The following is a 20,211-nucleotide window of genomic DNA, read 5'->3' on the forward strand; positions in this document are numbered from 1 at the left end:
TCGGGTGGAGCCGATCGGATCTAACCTACATGTAAGGTCCGATTCTAGTCGGTCATTCATCGACCAGATTGTGACGAGCTATTCTTAAACCAACGTTTATAGCATATTGAATAGCCGTATTGTAATGACAAAACTTTTGTATTAACGGTAATAGATGATCTTTGTGATACATAACATAGATGTGCATGATTTGCGATCCAAATTTGACAGAAGCCTGGTTTGTGAGTCTCTCGTATTCTACTCTTTGGCAGCTAAGTACAATAAATTGTTGTCAATATTCTGCCCCGTAATATGTCATTAAATCAATATTTGCGCGATTTAAACATCAACGCCCGCTTCACATTATTAACGTAGCGAATCATTCTTGAAGCTATGGCGGGTGAGCCGGCTGCAAAGTCCGCTGTTTACTAGGGTGCAACACATCAGGCAGAATTCATAGCTTCAAGAAATGACATGACGGGAGCATCCCCGTATTAATACATCCTTGCGAGCGATACCGTCTGATGTTAAAACACCTTCTAATCCTTGCATTTAACGCGTGTACCCTCAGCATGTAAGCACTTGTATACTCACCTGGTCGAAATGCATGCTGCAATAGGTAAAGCGAGATGTAAATGTGCTTACAACGTGGCTCAGTATCACGATTTGAAAGGGAGACATGATGTACTGGATTATATATATGCTGAGATGATTATCAACATGTGCTATTATATGTTCATTACAGGTGGTGTCTAGAAAACGTATAAAGACAACGCACCTGTGCCATTGTTCAAGCTCATTCTACCTGCCATTCTAAATCTAATCCTCTCTGTAGAAACCAGACAGAATGGTACTCTCTATTTCTAAATCTCTTCGGCCTTTGGCTCTCATTGCAGCATGTAGCTCGGCTCTGGCTTCCGCTTCTAACTGTGTCGAGCTCTTAATCCCTGTTACTGCGCAAGCCAACAACACAAAATTCAACACCGTGAAGGTTGATAGCAATGTCGACGCAGTCGAATTTACACTAAGTAGAGAGTATGAGATATACTGGTCGACGTCTCTGATGAACTAGGTTTGCTAACTTCATTTGTGATGTCTACAGTCGGTGGGATGCTCTGACTATCGCCGAAATATCCGGCGGCGATATTGTGGTAGGTGGAGACTTCGAAATAAGCGGTCACTTTTGCATTCCGTCAACTCCGCGGAATGGTGAGAATACTCTCCTAATTGCGTCTCATGGCGTTGGCTTTACAAAAGGGTAAGTCGTGCTGCATAATGCCTTCATCTGCATAGAGCATATCATGACTCATGGGCTGGATATAGTTTGTTCGATCCCACTTATAGACGGGATGACCTTTCGTTTGTGAAAGCTGCGTTAGATCAAGGCTACGCGGTCCTGGCTTATGACCGCCTTGGTGCTGGTCTGTCATCTCTCCCAGATGCATATGATTACCTCCAAGTTCCTCTTCAAGGAGAGGTCCTTCGTGCTCTGACAGAGCGCGCTCTGAATGGCACAATCGTTACAGCCTCTAAGAAGACTGGAGGAAACAGTAGCATAACAGACTATACAGCCCAAAAGGTCGTGCACGTGGGTCATTCTTATGGGTCAATCGTCACCAACTGGTTCCTTGCACGATACGGCTCCCTTAGTGCTGGCGCCATCCTCACTGGCTTCTTGATCGACAGTGAATTTGCCAACCTCAAGGTCGAAATAGCCGATCTGTCATATGCTGCTGAGCATAATCCTGCGCTATTCGAAAATCGCACGAGCGGCTACCTGGCATTTGGTAGTCTTACTGCTTTCCAAGCCGATAGTTTTAAGAAGGAAACTCTGGACCCCAATGTCTTGACCTATTGGAACGAAGAAATCCAGTCAAGTTTGGGAGTTGGAGAAGTCTTGACACTGGGAACTGGAGTTGGAGATGTTGTAGCCGATTTTACTGGACCTCTTCAGGTAGGCCTTGCTCATGCACCATCTCAAATATTCGATGGTGTTACTCTTCATGCTAACATGTAAATGCAGATATTTGTTGGTGAAAACGACTTCGCTTTTTGCGCCGGTCAATGCGCAGGCATTTTTGATCTAACTCAACTTCACGGCTTGTACCCCAATGTGAAGGACCTTGACGTTTACCTCCAGCCTAATACCGGACACGTCGTTCAACTATCTCTCAATGCGACAGCAGGTTACCAGGTAATATTCGGTTTCTTGTCCAAGAATGGGCTGTAAGGATAATTGGCGCCTGTAAGGGAGACTATCACGAGCTTGAAGGCTACAAAACCTGTGTTTAGTGTAAACAAGATCAATCGAGCAATGTATGTCAACTGCCTCATCTGTTATTTTGCTTGGCATTTATTGGCCAACTCTATTGTTTACCGACACACTTAAATTTTAAGTTTATGTTAGTTAAAAGCAAAATGAGTCTGTCTCTCAGGTAAGCATGGGTTAAGGTGTCACTGTAGGTGTCAGCGTGACATTGGGTTCGTAGATGTTAATAGAGCAAGCAACCAAGCTGCTTTAAAGACTATAATCTAATTGCACACCGCATTAGCAAAGCATGGTGCCATTAACGTGATGCAAAACTGGGCTGCCATTACATTGGCGGAGTGATACGTTGAGTCTCACTAATTGGGTCTAACACTGTTACTCGTGCTAACTGGATCCATTACCGTTGGTTTGCGGGAGAGACTCCTCATATTTGACACTGACGTATATAATTATATATTGGCTTAAAACTATCAAAGGCTAGCTGCATTGCTATTGAGCGAGTACGATTCGAATTCTTCATAGCGACTCTTCTTCAAATGCGAAAAACCTCCCAGGCGTAGGCGCTGGTATTTACTGCAATTGTAGCCGGTATGACTAGCTGGTTGTTTTGAAATGATATCTGGGTGACGCCATGATCAATTGGCCCATCTACCTCTCCGCGAAGGCCGGCAAATGGAAACTCTCGCGTTTGGACGTTGACCGTGCCATGGGTATCAAAGCCAAAATCGGCCATTCCATCCACGTTGATAGTGTAAGATCCGGTTTCCGTATGGGCTGAGCCAAGGATTCTCACTCGATCGCTTGCAGTCGCGTATACATCAAAGAAGCCGTCGGCGGATGGAGTCGATTCTACCCGGTTGCCAGTCATGTTTGTGCCGTAATATCTGTACACTTGCCATTCACCAGCGGGAAAGTAAACGCCGTCACCCGTCCTGCCCAGTAGATCGGTCATGAAGTCGTGCAAAGATGGACCACCCGTCCAAACAGATCTGAGACCGTGGATATTGTTACGCTCGAAACGGGCCATAAACCAAGCGGAACTGGCTGGAACCTGCTCTTCTGGAGACTAAGTCTTGCTTGTCAGCTAGTTCTCAATACCGATGGAATCAAAGATCTTACGCCGTATTCATCAATGTTGATTGGACGGTCTGGAAGACCAAATTGTTGCAGCAACTGCTCAAAGACGCCCCTTGAGAAAGTGATATCGTCGCCACCAGATCCTCCTGATTGACGAATTAAATGCCAACAATATGTATCGGGAATCACATTTTGTGATCCAATCATGCTCAACCAATCAGTCCACCAGACGTTATTTGGGTCTGGCTGTCCCGTAAACGTAGGTCCGAATATTTGCGCCTCGGGAAGAATACTCCTGTTTTTCTGGTCACTCCAGAGAACTCATCATAGATTCCGAGCACCTTGTAGACTTACCGCAGCGTATTATGCGTCCTGGCGTACATGTCCATGAATTGACTTCGGTCTCGGAGCCAGAAGCCACCGCCATCCGCTTCATTCCAGATATCTACCTTGATGGCAGTCGTCATATTATTGGCTCGCATATCAGAGACAACCTGGTTGAGGAAGCTGTCCCATGTACTCCAATCTCCATTATCCCCTGGGAAGAGGTCGGACTGAGATTCTGACCCATCTGCTCCCCATAAATCATGAAGGAGGATAATGAACTCGGCACCAAATTGGCGGCAAGTATTATAATTAGATAACATTGAAGCGAAACGAGGCTACATATCGTTAACAATAATCGGGCTTATAGGAGCGGTTGACATACCCGATACTGATCTACACCATCCATATAACCCTTGGCCGGGAGTTGAGCGCCTCCAGCTCTTCCATAATTGAATGCAATTTCGCTGTAGAAATGTGCGGGAATCTGATTTGGGGTATCCGGGATGCCGTAGAGGAATCCAGATGCAAAGTGCTGGGGTGCTCCTTGCATGTGACTCAGATTCACAGTAGCAGTCTGAGATTGGCGCTTTACAACCTTTGAAGCTAGGCTAAAGCCTGCTGCGCAGGTAACAAGCAAAAGATGGCGTACCATGATGACACGAAAATTCTCAATGTTTTACTGCGGGTTTCACAACTTGAATCCTGTACCACAACTCTTCTCGATACGGCTGACTCTTTTTACGGGAAAGCAGGTGGATTTATAACTAGAGAATAGTCGTAAGATAGTGGAGTAAGGAATATCCGATGCCTTTTCTATGTCCCGTAGGATATATCATAAGATCCGTCACATATATGTCAACACAGAGCAGTGAGACGGGCAACTTGGAGCTTTGCGCGGAGAGTGGAGCCTGCCGCTGCCCGGCATTAGCACTTGAATTTTCATGCATAACCAGCTTGTATTTAGGCTGTGCCCGGAAGGATGGGATTGATCCTATGATTTCACTCGTATTGAAGCCAGCTCTCCACACTATCAGGCCGATATAAGGCGGGGTTGTGAGATGAGAAGCATGGACAGCTTTGTATCAGCCGTCGCTCATTACTGGATTAGGAATGTCGCATCATTTTATAAGTCCGATGCCTGCCAGAACGTTCATAGGGCTAGGCTATTCCTACTTCTATCATTTCTTACGACAGCGTCTGACCAACTCATGGAATGTATCTCTCTGCTATTCGTTCCTTTCACTACTAGCGGCCGTACTGCTACGCCCGAGTTATTTTCGGTAGTGCAATAATAAACAGTTACAGGGACATGACATGTCAAGACAAAGAAACCAAAATGCCTTGGTGGATATATCAGTCGCTTTTCCCACGTATCGTAGAAGCAAATGCTAATTAGAAAGCAACTTATTATATCAATGCTGTGTCTCCACTTCGTAATCCGTCAATACTCTCAATCCCCTATCGTTCAATACGTGCGACAACTATAAAGATGACTGCCAGAGAACTGCACGCCTAATATTGGGTTTCCAGTACAAGGTCCTTCCCCACTTGTCCTTTCTGGTCGTCATCTTTGAGAGCTATGCCATTTTCCACCTATCCAACTTCTAGAGCGTTCAGGTATTTTAAATAAGGCAGTTTGAGTAACGGCAAGTTTCATTCGATAAGTAGATAACGCAAAATTGAACACTGATTAACAGCACAACTCTGATCGAAGTTTGCAAGCTATATACATCAAAAGCATCTCAGTATACCCATCCCTTCAATGTTGAAAATTCACAACTCTTCCTCACACCCTATTCAAGACTGTGTGTAAGATATTTGGTTGACTTGAAAGAATTCGGTAGATGCGGCGAGGGGACCGTTCAACCACTCCGGGTACCAGGCGTTGAGCTGAATATTCATAGGATGAATGGGCTGCTGCGATGGTGTATGAAATTGAGCTTCCAATGCGCCGTTAATGTAGAATGAGATAGCAGACTCTTGATAGTCAATCATATAGTCATTGTATCCGGTGCTTGGGTCCCAGGTTGGGAAGTATGAATGAACCCATTCCTTGACTCCCAGACGGTAAACTGTGAACGCAATCTCCCATTTGCCTTTGTTCAGATATACTTCGATGTCGATCTCGTCGCTAGTAGAGGTTCCCTGGTACATAAAAATACTCGAGATAATTCCAGGTAGATTTGGAACCTTGAAATTCGCAGCGACTTGGCCGAAGGAGTATTGCGCCTTCGATCTAATCTCTCCTCCATTATGAGTTCCAGCAGGAATCTCAAAGTTCAACACGCCTCCACCGCTTGGATTCACATTTGCAGACTGCACAGAACCCAACCCCTGCGCCCAGTCGGCCTTGGTCCATAAGTTTGAGTTGAACGTGGTGCAGTTGTCAACGAAGCTGGCTTCGGTCTGAGCTGGAAGCATCACTGCAGCAAGAAGCGTTAACACCTTCAAAAACTTTGCCATTGTGTTCAAGATTTGTGATTTTGAAATATGTGTTTGTAAACAGAAATTGAAGATATAAAAATTGAGAAAGACCCACTGAAGGCGAGGTACTCCAAGTTAACTTGATCTCAGAAGTAAATGAAAGGGACGCAACGACCTATTTATATTAGACGATATCAAATATCGCGAGGTATACTAATAGGGTCCTCTGAGATGTCGGAAGATTTCTCACCAACTGCGTATTCAACTCTTTCTTTGCACAATTGTGTTCGTTTTCGTAAAGAATAATTACAGCTAGGCTGCTTGTAGAAGGTTCTGAAGCCGAGTTCTTCGGCAACATGATCGTATTTTTATAGTCTTTCTACAAGTAGTTTAGCGATTGCGTTAATTTTCGTATTGGCTATTTTATTCTAACCTGATTCTCTGAGTATTGGTTGAAAATTGTTTCGGTTCCGGCAGGGTGTTTCCGCTTTCGAATCGTATTGCCCTGTTAGGATGATTAAGTACAGGGAAGAATCTCATTGGGGAAAAAATTGACCAAAAGAGACAGAGGAAAGAATCTTATTGGCGGTAAATATTGCGGTGAAGCCACCATTTATAAACTGGCTGAAATGTTTTTTTTTTTACAGATGCCCTTTTAGTTCTCCAAATGCACTCCATGCTCCTACTCTTTTCAGACATTTCTTTCCACCGCCATCATTTCTGGCCAGAATCCTACCTTTCACAATGAATATTACCCCCTGGGAAACTCCTACTAATAACGTAATACCAACTCGTTTAATAATTGATATCTTCTGCGTACCAGTTGTTTAATAATCAGCGTTCTCTGTGCACCTGCTGTTTTTAGTACACATCAATGTGGGTATCTCTTGTAAAGACTTATACATTTGCTTTATCAAGTTGTCAAAACCAGTCCCAGATATCAGAGAACTCGTTGATATCGTCCATAGGCGGACTCGTGCCCCCAATTAGATCTTTCACGGGGCTATATACATTCCCAGAATAATTCATCGATCCAAGGGCGTGCATCCATGACCCATTCAATTGCTCTTGGTGTAACCCTATCGTCGGCTCAGCCACCAGGGAACTTCCTTGTGTAGGTGTCGGTACAGAAGCAACGAAACTAGTCGGTGCACTAGAAGGTTCTGAGGAACCTTGAATTGGAGAGTCTTCAGTCTTCAGTAAAACATTCCGTGCTTGTGAGGTTGGTATGTAAGGACTTTGCTCGCTTCCCTGGCCAGTTTCACCCATGAATGGACGTTGCTGTAATAAAGTTGCTCCTTTCAGCTCTCCACAGATGCTTTGTGACTGTGGCAGATGTGCCAAGTCATTTTTTGTGCCATTTTGTCTGTGTAGTTTAAGACCGCGGTCTTTGAAATACGTCTTAGACGATAGCGTAAATATCTTTTCTCCAAGTAAGGCGGTAGATACACCGCTCACAGAAGACAGATCGCATTGCCGAACAATAGGGGCGTCCATCTCATACTTCATAAGCTTTTCTCGAATGTGGTCATACTTGATAGAGAGGCTGGAAATAATAATCTGCATAATCCGGTTAGCAAAATTCACTGAGCGAAGAAAAAAGTGTCGTCTTGCCTTGAAGATGGTGTTGCTTCGTCGAGACTGATAGCTGCGCTTCTCCATAATATGGAGAAGTTTTCTTCCCGTGGCCAAGGATTTAAACAGCGTGTCTTCCTCGCACGAATCTTGATGCATAATAGTTATGTAAAGTAGAGTGAGCATGCAGCTGGTCAAGAATCGAATTGCTGGCCAACTAGCTTCTGTAAGCAATCCCCATCTGCACATATCTTCGCACAGTTCGATGATATTGTGGCAGGCTTGAATACAAGCAGACGCGCAGGGAGATACGCTTATACTATGCCGAGTTTTTGTGTAATCAGCGGTTTCGATGTCATAGTGCAGAAATGGTCGGTAAAGGCGGAGTTGTATGTAGGAATATGTCAATGCAAGAACAAACTGGGCTCTAATAGGGGTTCATCGGCAGTTCGTCAGCAAATGCAAGGATTTCTCAACAAAGCAGAAGCCTCACTCACCGCTGTATGGCGGGCCCTTGGTAATACGTTCCTAGTCGGTAGCCCAAGGGTATCATGGTTGCCCACTTCTCTAGTTCTTGCTCGATTTCTTGGATTTTATCCACCCTGACAGTGTAGTTCATCGATCCACACACCTCGGCGCTGGCTCGGCCCTTGCGAGGGTAGATATCTTTCAACACTTTATGAAGGATGTTATGCAGCCGAGAATAGCAAATCAACCCAGATGAGTAACACACTTCATTTGGAGGTTGTGTTGTGGCTTTGCCCTTGTATATATAGGCATCGTTCAACTCCAAGGGTAATTCTTGGTCTAAATCCTCATCATTCACCAAGGTCGGAAGTCCAACGCACGTGGCGACTTCGGAAGAGAGAAGTTTCAAAGCCCAAAAGACTCTTTTACTTATCTCTCGAGATATCAGATCTTGAGTGTTGTTTAAGGATCTATGAAGTCCCATGCGTAGAGCAACTGACATAGAGGTACAGAGATAAGTATAACAGAACGGAGTTCGAGTGGTATATATAAGAAAAAGGTTTTTGAAGACAATGGCCTGCATAGAAACAAGATCATTGCAGCTTGCTATATCTTGTAGCTGCTTGCTTTTAATGAAGTATCGAGACCTTGTAAAGTTAGTACATGTTGGTTGTATGAGTATGGGTAAGGGATATGTACGCTCTTGTAATCACTTCCTCGTACTCTAATCTCTCTGCAAATGGATCGACAAACAGGCTTCCATAGGCAAGTACTGCGTATAGAAGTGGTAAGAATCTCCTTTCTTTCAAGCTATATTCGCGTGGTTCAAGTGAGTATATCATGTTGAAGGAGAAGTCAAAGCTTGGTCGATGAACTATATGCAGCAGCACTTGCGCGTCGAAAGCAGCCTCCACCAGCTTTACTGCGTGATCTCTTCCTGGTAAGGGAACCTCATCAAGGCATCGCGCATCCCCTTGGAATAGACCGGGTACAGACCCATCGACGGGAATCCTTTGATGCGTCATGGAGCTGTCCCCGAGCTTTTCGATTAACCCTTCCATAAATGTCCTGTCTGCAGATGTGCCATGGAATTCTATTTCGCCATGCTCAATAAAATGATGAGCCGTTGTACACTTCCCAATTTCTTCGGAGTCGGTCTTCTTGGGGGTGCCATTTTTATTGATATGTAACGGAGCTTTGATCGGTGGCGGCAGGGTAGGAGATGGAATTATTGTTGTAACATCGATTGCTGGGGAAGGGTAGAATTGATTAGATTCAACGACTTTCAGTCGTTTTTTCATTGCATCTAGCTGAGAAGATGAATTTTTAGACCTTTTGACAGCACGTTTGGAACGTTCCGAATATACACAATCTGCAAGGCCGTCAGTTTTACTCTGCCGAGCCAGGCTCAAAAACTTATTCGCCATACCTCGGAACGATATGCTACATTGGCCACACGGATCTCTCTTGTCGCATTTGACCTTGCGTCTGCGGCAGAAATCGCATGAGATCCTCTTCCATTCAACCCGGTGCTCTTCTCTCGACATTTGAGGGAGATCGACAGTTATAGGTGGCTGGAAAAGATATTTGTCTTTGCTGCCGCATCCAGTTTGATTGGGCTGTTCTGATAGAGCAGGCGAAGGCACAACTGGCTGGACGCCCTGCGATGATGTCGCGTGGCTACCATCTTTAGACGACATTGTGAGCTTGAATCTCGGGCTGGTGGAACATGTGCCGTGGCTGTGCCAATATTGGTCGCTGCCATCTGCAGTGATCCTTCACTTTTTTTGATGACTCAACTCTGGCATTATAAACTGGCACAGCAGTCTAATCGGTGATCAAATCAGCGATTCAGCAGGATCCTTCTAACAGATGACAGTTGCATGTTCCGACACCTTGTGAGAAAGCCTGTGATGCTCCCATTGGGTACTGCAGCTAGCTAATCGAAATTGCGGACTTTCGGAGCTCTTCATTCGGAGTCTAGCCTCTTTTACGGAAGACATCGTCCAACCAGATGCTCTAGAAGGACGATCTCCAAGCTGGAATGGAAACTCTCGCCCCCGCGTATCCGCTCTTTTCTGACTGCCGAATCGGCACCGATCTGACTTGTCGTCTGGTGATGCATTTGTTGGACAGTACGCCACACCGAATTATAACAGCAAGGGGCATCGAAACGAAGTACGCTAACCTCATAAACGGCTTGGACGGAGATTGGTAGAATGGTCCGAATAACATAGTAAAAACAGGTTGTAAAGTGATCATATTTTCTATTGCGTATCTTTCTATAAAAGCATTTGCCACTGCATGAACTATGAATCAATCAAATTCAGCATTGAATCACACTTTCAGAGTGTTCATCTGTGAAGTGGCATTCGTTCAGGTTGCCTTGAATTCCAAATAATACATGATTCAAGTACACATACCACCCAATACTACATACGGACCATACAACACAACAGGCTATTTTCGATATGTCGGTCAAGGAATCAGAGCAAGCAGAGCAATCAGATCGATCGGATCAATCAGAGCAGAAGGATACTGAAAAGGTAAGAATCAGTCTGTACAAGCAGTATCTTCAATGCTAAAAGGAAATACAGCAGCAAGAGACGAAAAGAGAAATCTATCCTGTCACTGATCTGGAGAAGGGTATTATCGCATGGGAACATGAAGAGGACCCATTGAACCCAAGGTAGGGCATACTTCGCTCAGCTTCAAATAATGGATGTGGAACAGGCTAACATTTGAAATCACGGACAGGAACTACCCTCCGCTTAGAAAATGGTTCCTCCTCTCACTCGTCAGCGGCATCACATTGATTAGGTATGGTTGTACATCACACCATCAGCAGCTTCGAAAGCACGATAGCTCAAATCGTTTATAGTCCTCTAGCTTCATCAATTTTCGCCCCGGCTGTAGCAAATGCAGCAGAAGAGTTCAACGAAACGTCAACAACAGTGAGATCTTTAGGTGTAACGGCATACTTGTTTGGCTACGGGGTAAGCACAACATACATATTGCCTGGTATTTCTAAGACGCTCACAAGCCAGTAGTTTGGTCCATTGTTTCTATCACCACTCAGCGAAATATATGGACGTCGAATCATTCTCAGCATCGCAACATCTTTTTTTGTTGTATTTCAGATTGGGTGTGCACTTGCGCCCAACTTTGACTCGATTATTGTCTTCCGTCTACTTACAGGAATAGGAGGATCTGCGTGCCTTACAATTGGGGGCGGCGTTGTTTCAGACCTTTTTGAGCCAGAACAGCGAGGAGTCGCCATGGCTATATTTTCCGCTGGACCACTCTTTGGGCCTGTATTAGGTCCTATTTGTGGCGGATTCATTGCCCAGGGCGCCGGATGGAGATGGGTAGGCGACTACTTTTCCTCTTCAGCATCTCTTTATTCTCTTATGACCAGACCGTACTGATTGGCAACATAGGTGTTCTGGGTTTTGGTCATCGTAGGCGGCACCTTTACGCTATTTGTGATGATCTTCAACCGTGAAACGAACCCAGTCATCATTATCCAGCGTAAAACAAACCGCTTGAGGAAAGAACTTAACCGCCCCGAGCTCCGCAGTTACTATGATGATTCTAGCAACCAGAAGAGTAAGACGGCACATTTTATCCATCGAATAACGACGCCTTTCCAACTACTGTTTCGATCCCCCATCGTTGCGGTTGTGGCGATTTATATCGCAGTCATATACGGCTGTCTGTATCTCCTTTTCACGACTGTCACAGAAGTCTTCCAGAACGTGTATCATTGGAGTGAGCAGATCAGCGGCCTATCCTACATTGGATTGGGGATGGGATTCGTTGCTGGCCAAGTAGCATTTGGTCTATTGAGTGATAAAGTCCTTATCAAGCTCAAAGCTCGCAACAATGGTGTCTTTGAGCCCGAAATGCGCCTCCCTCTTACCATCCCCTTTTCATTTTTTGTCCCGATATCTTTCTTCTGGTATGGCTGGTCTGTCAAGGCACAGACTCACTGGATTGTGCCAATCATCGGCTTGTTTCCATTCGCCTTTGGCATGATTGGAATATTCGGGACGTTGCAAACCTACGTTATCGACTGTTTCCCACGCTATGCGGCTTCGGGTATTGCGGCAATCACCGTGACTCGATCCTTTGCCGGTGCACTTTTACCTCTTGCTGGTCCACCAATGTATAAAGCGCTTGGTTATGGCTGGGGAAATTCGCTGTTGGGGTTTGTCACCTTGGGACTAATCTCAATGCCAATCATGTTTAATCGCGTTGGAGCATCTTTGCGAAAGTCATCTTCTTTCCAAGAGAATGCAGCGAAATAATGCACGCGTACTCGTGTGGCGTTGTTCTTTACGACGGATCTCATCCCGAGATATATACAGACCTCATCACATATTATGCCTGGTAGGTAAGGAGCCTTGCATGAGATAACCTGGAGTGGTATACTATAGACAGACAATAGATTGTATAGACTTTTTTTTCTTTCTTTAAGCCGAGAACTTGGAAACACATCATATAGGGTTCAAGTGATGTTTAGCCGGATTCGTTTAATATAGGTTGACATTTTTTTTTCGCCAATGCATACGAGCACAACTCGCTGGCGTCTTCATACTCGTAAATATTTTGTTGCGAAACTGCTAAGGTACCTATAATGGCGGACAAATTGATAGCGAGGCACAGTCTCAATAAGAACCCACACTGTATTGACCATATTAAAGTGAGACGCGTCTTTCACCGTAGTTTCGCGTCTCAAGTGACATCACGAGTAAACACCGATCAGCAATTGACGTCAAGTTTCCAGATGCTAAAGAAATACAATCAGCAACGGAGCGAACGAAGATTAAATTGAGAATCATTCGGGTTTCGAATTTTCGAATTTCTTCCTTCATTTCTACAGACGTTGAGTTTCTATTTGCCCCGCACTCGTCATGAAACGCTCTAGAGCCGCCTATATATACGACGTCGGTGACGCCAGAAAACCTCCAGCTAAAAGAGCTGCAACTTCAACCAAGAAAGCTTCTCCTTCTACCAAGAAAGCTGCTGCTTCCACCAAGAAAGCTGCTGCTTCCACCAAGAAAGCTGCTGCTATTTCTACAAAGAAGGCTTCTGCTACCAAGGAAACTTCTTCCAGTGGAACAGCGCAGGCGACAGCAGCAGCAGCGCCGCCCTCACAATCTTCGGATGACCCCTTTGGAAAACGCTATAATATATCGTTGAGACCGAATGGAGAGCTTATGATTCCGTAAATCTTGCCAAGTGAATGTTCCAAAGTCATTGAAAAGCTGCTTCTACCACTTGGATGGGTATACACAATAGATGATACGCCAGATCGTCCGCTCACTCTCTCATACAGGAGATGGTGGGAGACGAACGGCCTTTGGTTTGAATCAAATAAAAAGGCTCTTGGCTTGAATGCAAAACAATGGAAGATGACAGAAGAGGCGCTTAAGGATGATTCGCCTCTCGAAGGATATGATGCAAACACCCTAGAAGAATTCATCTGTATGAAGCCGCCGGCGGGTGAAAGAGACTCCAATGACGGAGACGAAGATGGCGAAGAAGACGAAGACGAAGACGAAGACGAAGACGAAGACAAAGATAAAGATAAAGATAACGAAGATGGTGAAGAAGATGTAGATGACGATGACGAAGTGAGAGGTAGCGGAAAACAAAGAGAGCTCTGCGGACAAAGAGGGCAAGAGTAAGGAAGCTGATACAGAAAGGGAGGCCCTTCACAAACGCTTGGGAAAGCTTGCTTCTCGACACCCATAGCATCTCTGGGTTATTACTCTGGGTGGCTATGAGCGGTTTAGATGGTGGAGTCAAGAAATCTGCAAGCGAAACCAGGACGACTACTCTATGTACATCTACAATGACTTCAGCTGGTATGGAGTCATCGAAGTACTGGAGAATATGGTGAGCCACCCTGGAACAACATCCAAATCTTAGCGGCTAACTGTTGGTTATAGTTTGTGCAGTTCGAACGGGTTCTCAAGTCCAAGAACCATGAACCTTTGGACGTGTGGCGAGAGATTGAAGGACTTGCATGGCTTCTAAATAGCGGAAACGCCGAATTCGAAAGTGAGTTAATCTTCTCTATGCGGCACTGGACCCAGAATATGTTTACTGACTGCGCTGTGTAAACAAAAGTGTGTGACGATGGCGAACGGTGTCAGCTAATTTGGAGCTCTTTGGATCCATGATAATTGCTGCTATCGACGAGCTTCAGAAGAGAGGTCTTTTCACTAAAGATTCCAAATTTCCTAACATTCCAATTGTGCTGTCTCTTCTCATAAAATATGCATGGACGATGGGCCGCGGCGACTATGGCTTCGATGATAATATTGATTGGGTCTTTTATGTTGTTCAACAGGCCGAGGCTGCAGATATTACCTTGGGTGGGCCGTCTGGATTTGCAAAGATTTTGGAGGAGATCAAGGCCGAAGCTTCACAACACACGGCAGCATCGCTTTCCAAGGTGAAAAAGAGCACATTCATCAACAAGGTATGTTGCTTTCTTGGTTGAAATACTGGTTTATCCGCACAAGCAAAACTGACACAACTCTGTTTCATTAGTTCAAATCTTACGGCTCACGAAGGCGGTGAGCAATATGTCATTGCAAAAATGCCTGCTGCCCAAAGAAAGAAGCATACTCTTGGAAGCGGTGGAGACGGGGATGATATTCTAGAAATGCTGGGGTTGAGCGTATTCGCTTTTCCTGTTAGGTACGATTGAACGATTACGGACTGTTAACTTCATAGCCTATGAGTGAAGAGATAATGCTGTACATGATCCTCATGTTTAAAAAGATACCGCAGGGAATAGTGTCAGTCACTTGCCACTGTCCCATTGCTCATGATGTACATTATCCGCAGTGTTCCCCTGCAAGTTGCTATTTACTCATATAAAGTAGGAATACATAGTTTCAAGGCAAGCTCAAGAACAACTCGAGCATCTTGGGATAGTTGGGTGTGCCCAGTCCAGTAACAGGATCCCATCCCTTGGTGGCATTGAATCCAAGGGTGCCGCAACCAGGGTTGGTTCCATTCGTGATGTCGTTCAACACTCCTGGGTTTTCGTACAGCACTGAGTTAATGAGTCCCAATGGTCCCTTTCCTATCTTGATGCGCTCTTCAACAATGCGGTTAATGAGCGATGCGAAAATGGGCGCTGAAGCAGATGTGCCGCCGGAGAGCCCCTTCTGGCCTTGCACCCAAACTGCAATGTTATCACCATTGGCTGCCACATCGGGGATGCCTCGTCCATTCCGGTTGTAGATGCCCGTGCTATTTTGGTATTGGCCATTTTCATAGTATGGGTATGATGGGTTGTATTTCTTGAAGTAGTTGGCAACGGCACTTTGTTGGTACTTGGGAATTGGGTAGATGTTGGAAAAGCCCTGTAATTGTTCAGTAGATATTCCACATTTGCTGTTTCACGGATTCTATACTTACACCACCACTGCTGTAGTTGAAAGAGGGGCTGGGATCAAAGACAGCACTCTCAGGATCATGGACCGTCTTTCCTGGGTAGACCTTTGTGGCTCCAACATTTGTCAACCACGGGCAGCTGTTGGGGTGTGTGGGAGAAAAGACATCATCATCTCGTAGACAACCGTAGAAATCCGCATCAGTATCTCCAGGATAACCGCCCACTCCAGTATCGCCGCTGGCTACGAAGACAGACACGCCCTGTAGAGCAAGTTTCAAGAACTCTTGGCACTGGCGCTTCTGGTAGTTTGCGGGGAGATCGCTCTCTTGAACACCATATGAGATGGAGATTACGTTAGTAGGCTTGTAGACGCCACACATGAGTTGGCCTTTATAGCCACCGGGGTGCGTCGTATCGGGATATACAGGGTCAAGCGTGGGATCGTTGCCCGTCTCTCCAAAAGCAGAGTAAGTACAGTAGGAGCCATCAAGGGCGTCAAAAAAGGTGTTGAAGACGCCAGTGAATTGTTGGGCATAAAATGCATCGTCGGTTTGGAAGAGGGTTGTAGTTTGAGGGTAGATGATAGGATATGCGAGTTCAAAGTCGAGATTGCTTTCACCACCAGCGTTTCCTTGCGATACAGGGGCCTTGGCACCATCGATTGAGTCTAAAGTGGGATGAGTGCCGTTGGGAATGTATGGGGTGTATTCGGCAAAGAATGCATTAAAGTCTGGCTGAGAGTAAACGTCTCCTTGTTCAAAGACGCCGAGAGAGTTGTTTTTGCTGACTTTGGCGTGAGGATCAGGGGCTTCGAAGTTGTAAAGCGCCTGCAAGCATTTAGGCGTAATGGTTTGATCGCAAGTTGAAAGATCGTCTGGTGTCGACTTCTTTGGTAGCTTAGGGAAAGGTCTAATTTGTTGTTGTCGGCGGTGAGGATTGAACTTGAATTGAGGCGCGACTGGTGACCCATCCCTTTTTCGAAGCTCCATGTCCATAAGAGTACCCTTTACGCCGGGGGTGATGTAATCGACATGTTCTGACACATGCTCTGGCAGATGATACTCATGAGTAGCGACTAGAGCGCGGTCTCGATCATCATGGAAGTATTTGGTATTCAGCAGGTTCTCGACTTCTGCAGCGGTGGCGTCAAAGGCCAACCACACTTTGTTATCACTGTGAGTGATTCTCTCTTTAGAGATACCAGACTTGATCAACCAAGCAGCCACTGTTTCAACAGCGTCATCGGAAGGCTTAAAGGCTTCAACGACCTCATCCAGAGTCCAATGTTTGCCGTATAAAGAAGAGCTAGGGTGAGAAATTTCCGCCAACCAATCCTCTGCCTGCTCCATTGCCTTGACATTCTGCTTCAAGCCTACTCTGACGGGAAGCACAACATCGGGTGAAACCCGTTTGTGTAACTTGGGATTCGGGACCCCGCGCTTCTCGTGGACGACATGGTTCTCGGGGATTGATCGACCTGAAGTCAACCCCACGAGAGCAGCAACCTGGATGGCTGATGAGAAGCGCATCTTGACAATATGGAGGGTACAACAATGGTATCAGAGCGCCAACTCAATTACAAAGAGGCAAATCCAGCTTTCATCTCTGCGGTGCACCTAGGGTTAATTTATACATTTACAAGCACGGTCGGTGCCATCTATCATGCCGCTCAGTCAAAGTTCAATTGCTAGAGCTACGCTGCGATGATACTGTACTCTCATTTTGCAAGGTCCATTCACCAACAATGGGCAGAACTTTTGATTCCCTTCTCCAACCACTCAGATATCGACCATTCAGCGATGAGCGATGCAAAGCTAAGACAAATGCCTGCATAATCACACGGCAAGAATCGCAGTGAGGTGATGCGCTGCTAGGTTGGTTCAGGAAGGTCAACTACCTGGCGCGCAACTCCGCCGAGGCAATGCTGGAATTTTGTCCCATTACGATAATCACTCCGGCAATCGCAACAAGGAACCGGCATTATCGGCACCGGTGCTGGAACTTTTGAGATGCGAATTTAGATGAACCGATTTTGCTTGTGACAAAGAGATAGCGTTAGATGTGTCAAGGATGGCGCTGCGATCCTAGTTGATTATGAGCTGTCTAAACCCGATATGGGTTTCAGCGTGGAGATGGAGTTGATAACAGACGGCATTGAAGAGACTTTAATCCAGGCCGGAGGAGTAGGGTAATTAGCATCTCGTATTGAATAAGATATATCCGTGAATGATTAGATTTTACCTTCCTTCCTTATATACAGCACTGCCACCGAAGATCAGATAAACAATTTTTCTCATCGGTCTGTTGTCTGAACTAGATCGTCGTTACAATGAATCCTATATGTCCCACTGCGCCTCATTGCATTCTTTAGTACGCTAAGACTTGTTTCGCTCAATGAAATTATATACAAAAAAAGGTATTAATCTCACCTGCTGTGGTATTACTTTACAGTATGATTTAATTGTAACTTTTAATTTGACTAGTTGACGTATTAGAGCCCGCATCCCGACGATTAGAAGCTTGCGACTTGGATCACGGTTTAGGTTGCACACTGAACAGAATGTGGGGTTTAATTGAGGTTGGCCATAGGTAATATTGAGCACTGTTACAGTATAAACGGCTCATGGAGGTATTGTTAATTTCTTCACATGATCAAGAGGTGAACACATGGCGTTACACTGAGTATTACGAAGTGCATCCGGGTACTTGTATCTATTCGTGGCTCCTCACTCGGCAACCAGTGATGCCAAGCATACATATCAACGGGCCGCCTTTAATGGTCCACATCCTGCCAAGAGATATATCACGATCCCGTGTGTTCGCCCTTTCACTTATACACGGCCCGGAATGTAGCCCCGGATTACTATAAACGGCAACCGACCCGGCCGGCAGCCATCACAGCAAAACTATCAAATCTCGGTTCTCGGCTGGTGTCATTAAGCTTCCGAAACCTCCACCAAGCGCTTTGTCACCCACCTCCATCAGCCTTAAAAGATAGCCTGAAGCTTCTTTCAGATATCCCACATAATCATTATGACGACCGCGCGTCTCCTTTGGGAATGCCCGCTATCTCAAATGGGAGTCAGGCTGCAAGATGGTCGGGCAGCTGCCACGTGATGATACGATTTGCTCCCACCACCAGCTGTATGTCAGATAACACACCTTATAAATAGCTGTTCATCTGGCCATTGATGCGGGGTATGGCTGCTGTCTGCATTTCTTACAAGTTTCAGGCATATATATCTGTTTCTGCACTGAAATCTCGTCCCAAAGATACCACGCAATGGCCTCCAAGATTGCAATTGCTTCCCTGATCGCCTTATCGGCTGCTTCGGAGGGCCTTCGACCATGGGAGGCTCCTGGTCCTAATGACTTGCGGAGCCCTTGCCCAATGCTGAATACGCTGGCAAACCATGGCTATTTGTATTAACTTCTCTCCAATTGGAGCCAATTCTCCATCAATCAGAGGCTAATTGGTATTCAAGACCTCACGACGGCCGCGATATCTCGGCCCAACAGTTTGCCGATGCAGCTTTCGAAGTCGTAAATATCGATCCTATGGCCATCAAGCAGGTTGCAAATTACTTTCTCAGAGCTTCGAACCAAACTTCCATCAACTTGACAGACTTGAATCGCCCTGGCATACTACAGCACATTGCTTCTCTCACCCGAGACGACGTTACAAGTCCTGATAGCGTAGATGTCACAGCATCTCAAGATCGAATTCGCCATCTTATACAAGACAGCGACACTGACTGCATTACAATTGCTTCGCTTGCAAAGACTCGCTTACACGTCGAAGATCTGTCTTCTCCCAAAGAGCTGACTCTGAAGGAGCAGACCTTTGCATATGCCGAGGCAGGTCTCCTGCTGTTGACGATGATTGAAGGAGAAGTTCCGTCTGGATGGAGCTTTCCTCCAGCAACCGCATATTGTGCCCCGAAGAAAAGAGTAGAAACGTGGTTGACGGAAGAGAGATTTCCGGAAGAGCTGGGGTGGAAGAAGTCAGAGCGAACGATTGGTCTCATGGACTTTGTGCCAGTCATAAAGGGCATTTATGAGGAAAAGAGATCGCAGGCTGGGAAGGGACCATTGTGGAAAGCCTTTGTTCCCTCCTTTCTCCAGCAAGCAGGAACTGATAGCGAGCTATGATGAGCTTTGGCCTGGTGCGTGTGTTTTCTGTATATGATGTTCAATACCAAAAAGTATCCCGTTTTTTGAGCAACTGTTGATATAGCCATGCCATACGTGAAACACTATACCGTGAAGAAGGCATCAATCTTTGCAGAGGAGAGAAGAAATCTTGAGTATTGAAGTGTAGACAAATTAATTTTTCGCCATGGTCGAGACATCAAGAAAAAAAGATGGTGCTTGGGCATCAATAAGAGCGGGGATGCGCAAAAAGATAAGAACCAAGGATCCAATGCAATGCGTAATCTGGGAATCGAACCCAGGGCTCCCCGACGTTGCTCGGATGGCAACGGAGAATTTTACCACTAAACCAATTACGCTTCGATGTTTTAGTGGTGAGATATTCTCATTGAGATTCCCGGCACCGTTGGTGTTGTCTCGATTTTGAGCTTGAGAGTGACTGGAATGTATAGACGTAAGGTACACCGAGAATCGACTCAATGCTTTATTTGGGCATCAGCATTGCAGCTTAGAAGCTCCA

The 20,211-nt window shown here is 45.6% G+C and overlaps 8 protein-coding genes across 8 annotated transcripts; 4 read left to right on the plus strand and 4 right to left on the minus strand.

The window, feature by feature from the left end:
* Positions 1-826: 826 nt before the first annotated feature.
* On the plus strand, positions 827-2,209 carry T069G_05031 (alpha/beta hydrolase family domain-containing protein; the record flags this gene model as incomplete). The annotated part of the gene is made up of 4 exons (XM_056172241.1): positions 827-1,014; positions 1,082-1,237; positions 1,303-1,933; positions 2,003-2,209. The coding sequence occupies 4 exons, from the start codon at positions 827-829 to the stop codon at positions 2,207-2,209; spliced, it is 1,182 nt and encodes a 393-aa protein (XP_056029099.1).
* A 571-nt stretch (positions 2,210-2,780) lies between these two features.
* On the minus strand, positions 2,781-4,304 carry T069G_05032 (uncharacterized protein; the record flags this gene model as incomplete). Its single annotated transcript, XM_056172242.1, has 6 exons — positions 2,781-3,097; positions 3,152-3,314; positions 3,368-3,620; positions 3,680-3,832; positions 3,893-3,987; positions 4,035-4,304. 6 exons carry the CDS (start codon positions 4,302-4,304, stop codon positions 2,781-2,783), a joined length of 1,251 nt encoding a protein of 416 aa, XP_056029100.1.
* Positions 4,305-5,449: 1,145 nt separating this feature from the next.
* On the minus strand, positions 5,450-6,115 carry T069G_05033 (glycosyl hydrolases family 16 domain-containing protein; the record flags this gene model as incomplete). Its single annotated transcript, XM_056172243.1, has 1 exon — positions 5,450-6,115. One exon carries the CDS (start codon positions 6,113-6,115, stop codon positions 5,450-5,452), a length of 666 nt encoding a protein of 221 aa, XP_056029101.1.
* An 882-nt stretch (positions 6,116-6,997) lies between these two features.
* T069G_05034 (fungal specific transcription factor domain-containing protein) lies at positions 6,998-9,819 on the minus strand (the record flags this gene model as incomplete). Its single annotated transcript, XM_056172244.1, has 4 exons — positions 6,998-8,078; positions 8,149-8,766; positions 8,819-9,491; positions 9,549-9,819. 4 exons carry the CDS (start codon positions 9,817-9,819, stop codon positions 6,998-7,000), a joined length of 2,643 nt encoding a protein of 880 aa, XP_056029102.1.
* A 771-nt stretch (positions 9,820-10,590) lies between these two features.
* Positions 10,591-12,429, plus strand: T069G_05035 (major facilitator superfamily domain-containing protein; the record flags this gene model as incomplete). The annotated part of the gene is made up of 6 exons (XM_056172245.1): positions 10,591-10,665; positions 10,765-10,808; positions 10,877-10,939; positions 11,001-11,115; positions 11,170-11,487; positions 11,560-12,429. The coding sequence occupies 6 exons, from the start codon at positions 10,591-10,593 to the stop codon at positions 12,427-12,429; spliced, it is 1,485 nt and encodes a 494-aa protein (XP_056029103.1).
* Positions 12,430-13,035: 606 nt separating this feature from the next.
* On the plus strand, positions 13,036-14,713 carry T069G_05036 (uncharacterized protein; the record flags this gene model as incomplete). Its single annotated transcript, XM_056172246.1, has 7 exons — positions 13,036-13,349; positions 13,461-13,758; positions 13,880-14,023; positions 14,077-14,188; positions 14,258-14,278; positions 14,359-14,612; positions 14,684-14,713. The coding sequence occupies 7 exons, from the start codon at positions 13,036-13,038 to the stop codon at positions 14,711-14,713; spliced, it is 1,173 nt and encodes a 390-aa protein (XP_056029104.1).
* A 320-nt stretch (positions 14,714-15,033) lies between these two features.
* Positions 15,034-17,068, minus strand: T069G_05037 (pro-kumamolisin, activation domain-containing protein; the record flags this gene model as incomplete). Its single annotated transcript, XM_056172247.1, has 5 exons — positions 15,034-15,507; positions 15,563-15,901; positions 15,965-16,273; positions 16,328-16,497; positions 16,543-17,068. The coding sequence occupies 5 exons, from the start codon at positions 17,066-17,068 to the stop codon at positions 15,034-15,036; spliced, it is 1,818 nt and encodes a 605-aa protein (XP_056029105.1).
* Positions 17,069-18,822: 1,754 nt separating this feature from the next.
* On the plus strand, positions 18,823-19,691 carry T069G_05038 (peroxidase, family 2 domain-containing protein; the record flags this gene model as incomplete). Its single annotated transcript, XM_056172248.1, has 2 exons — positions 18,823-18,962; positions 19,025-19,691. 2 exons carry the CDS (start codon positions 18,823-18,825, stop codon positions 19,689-19,691), a joined length of 807 nt encoding a protein of 268 aa, XP_056029106.1.
* Positions 19,692-20,211: the final 520 nt, after the last annotated feature.

This window comes from Trichoderma breve, chromosome 3 (genome assembly GCF_028502605.1).
Source record: "Trichoderma breve strain T069 chromosome 3, whole genome shotgun sequence".
NCBI classification, from domain to species: Eukaryota; Fungi; Ascomycota; class Sordariomycetes; order Hypocreales; family Hypocreaceae; genus Trichoderma; species Trichoderma breve.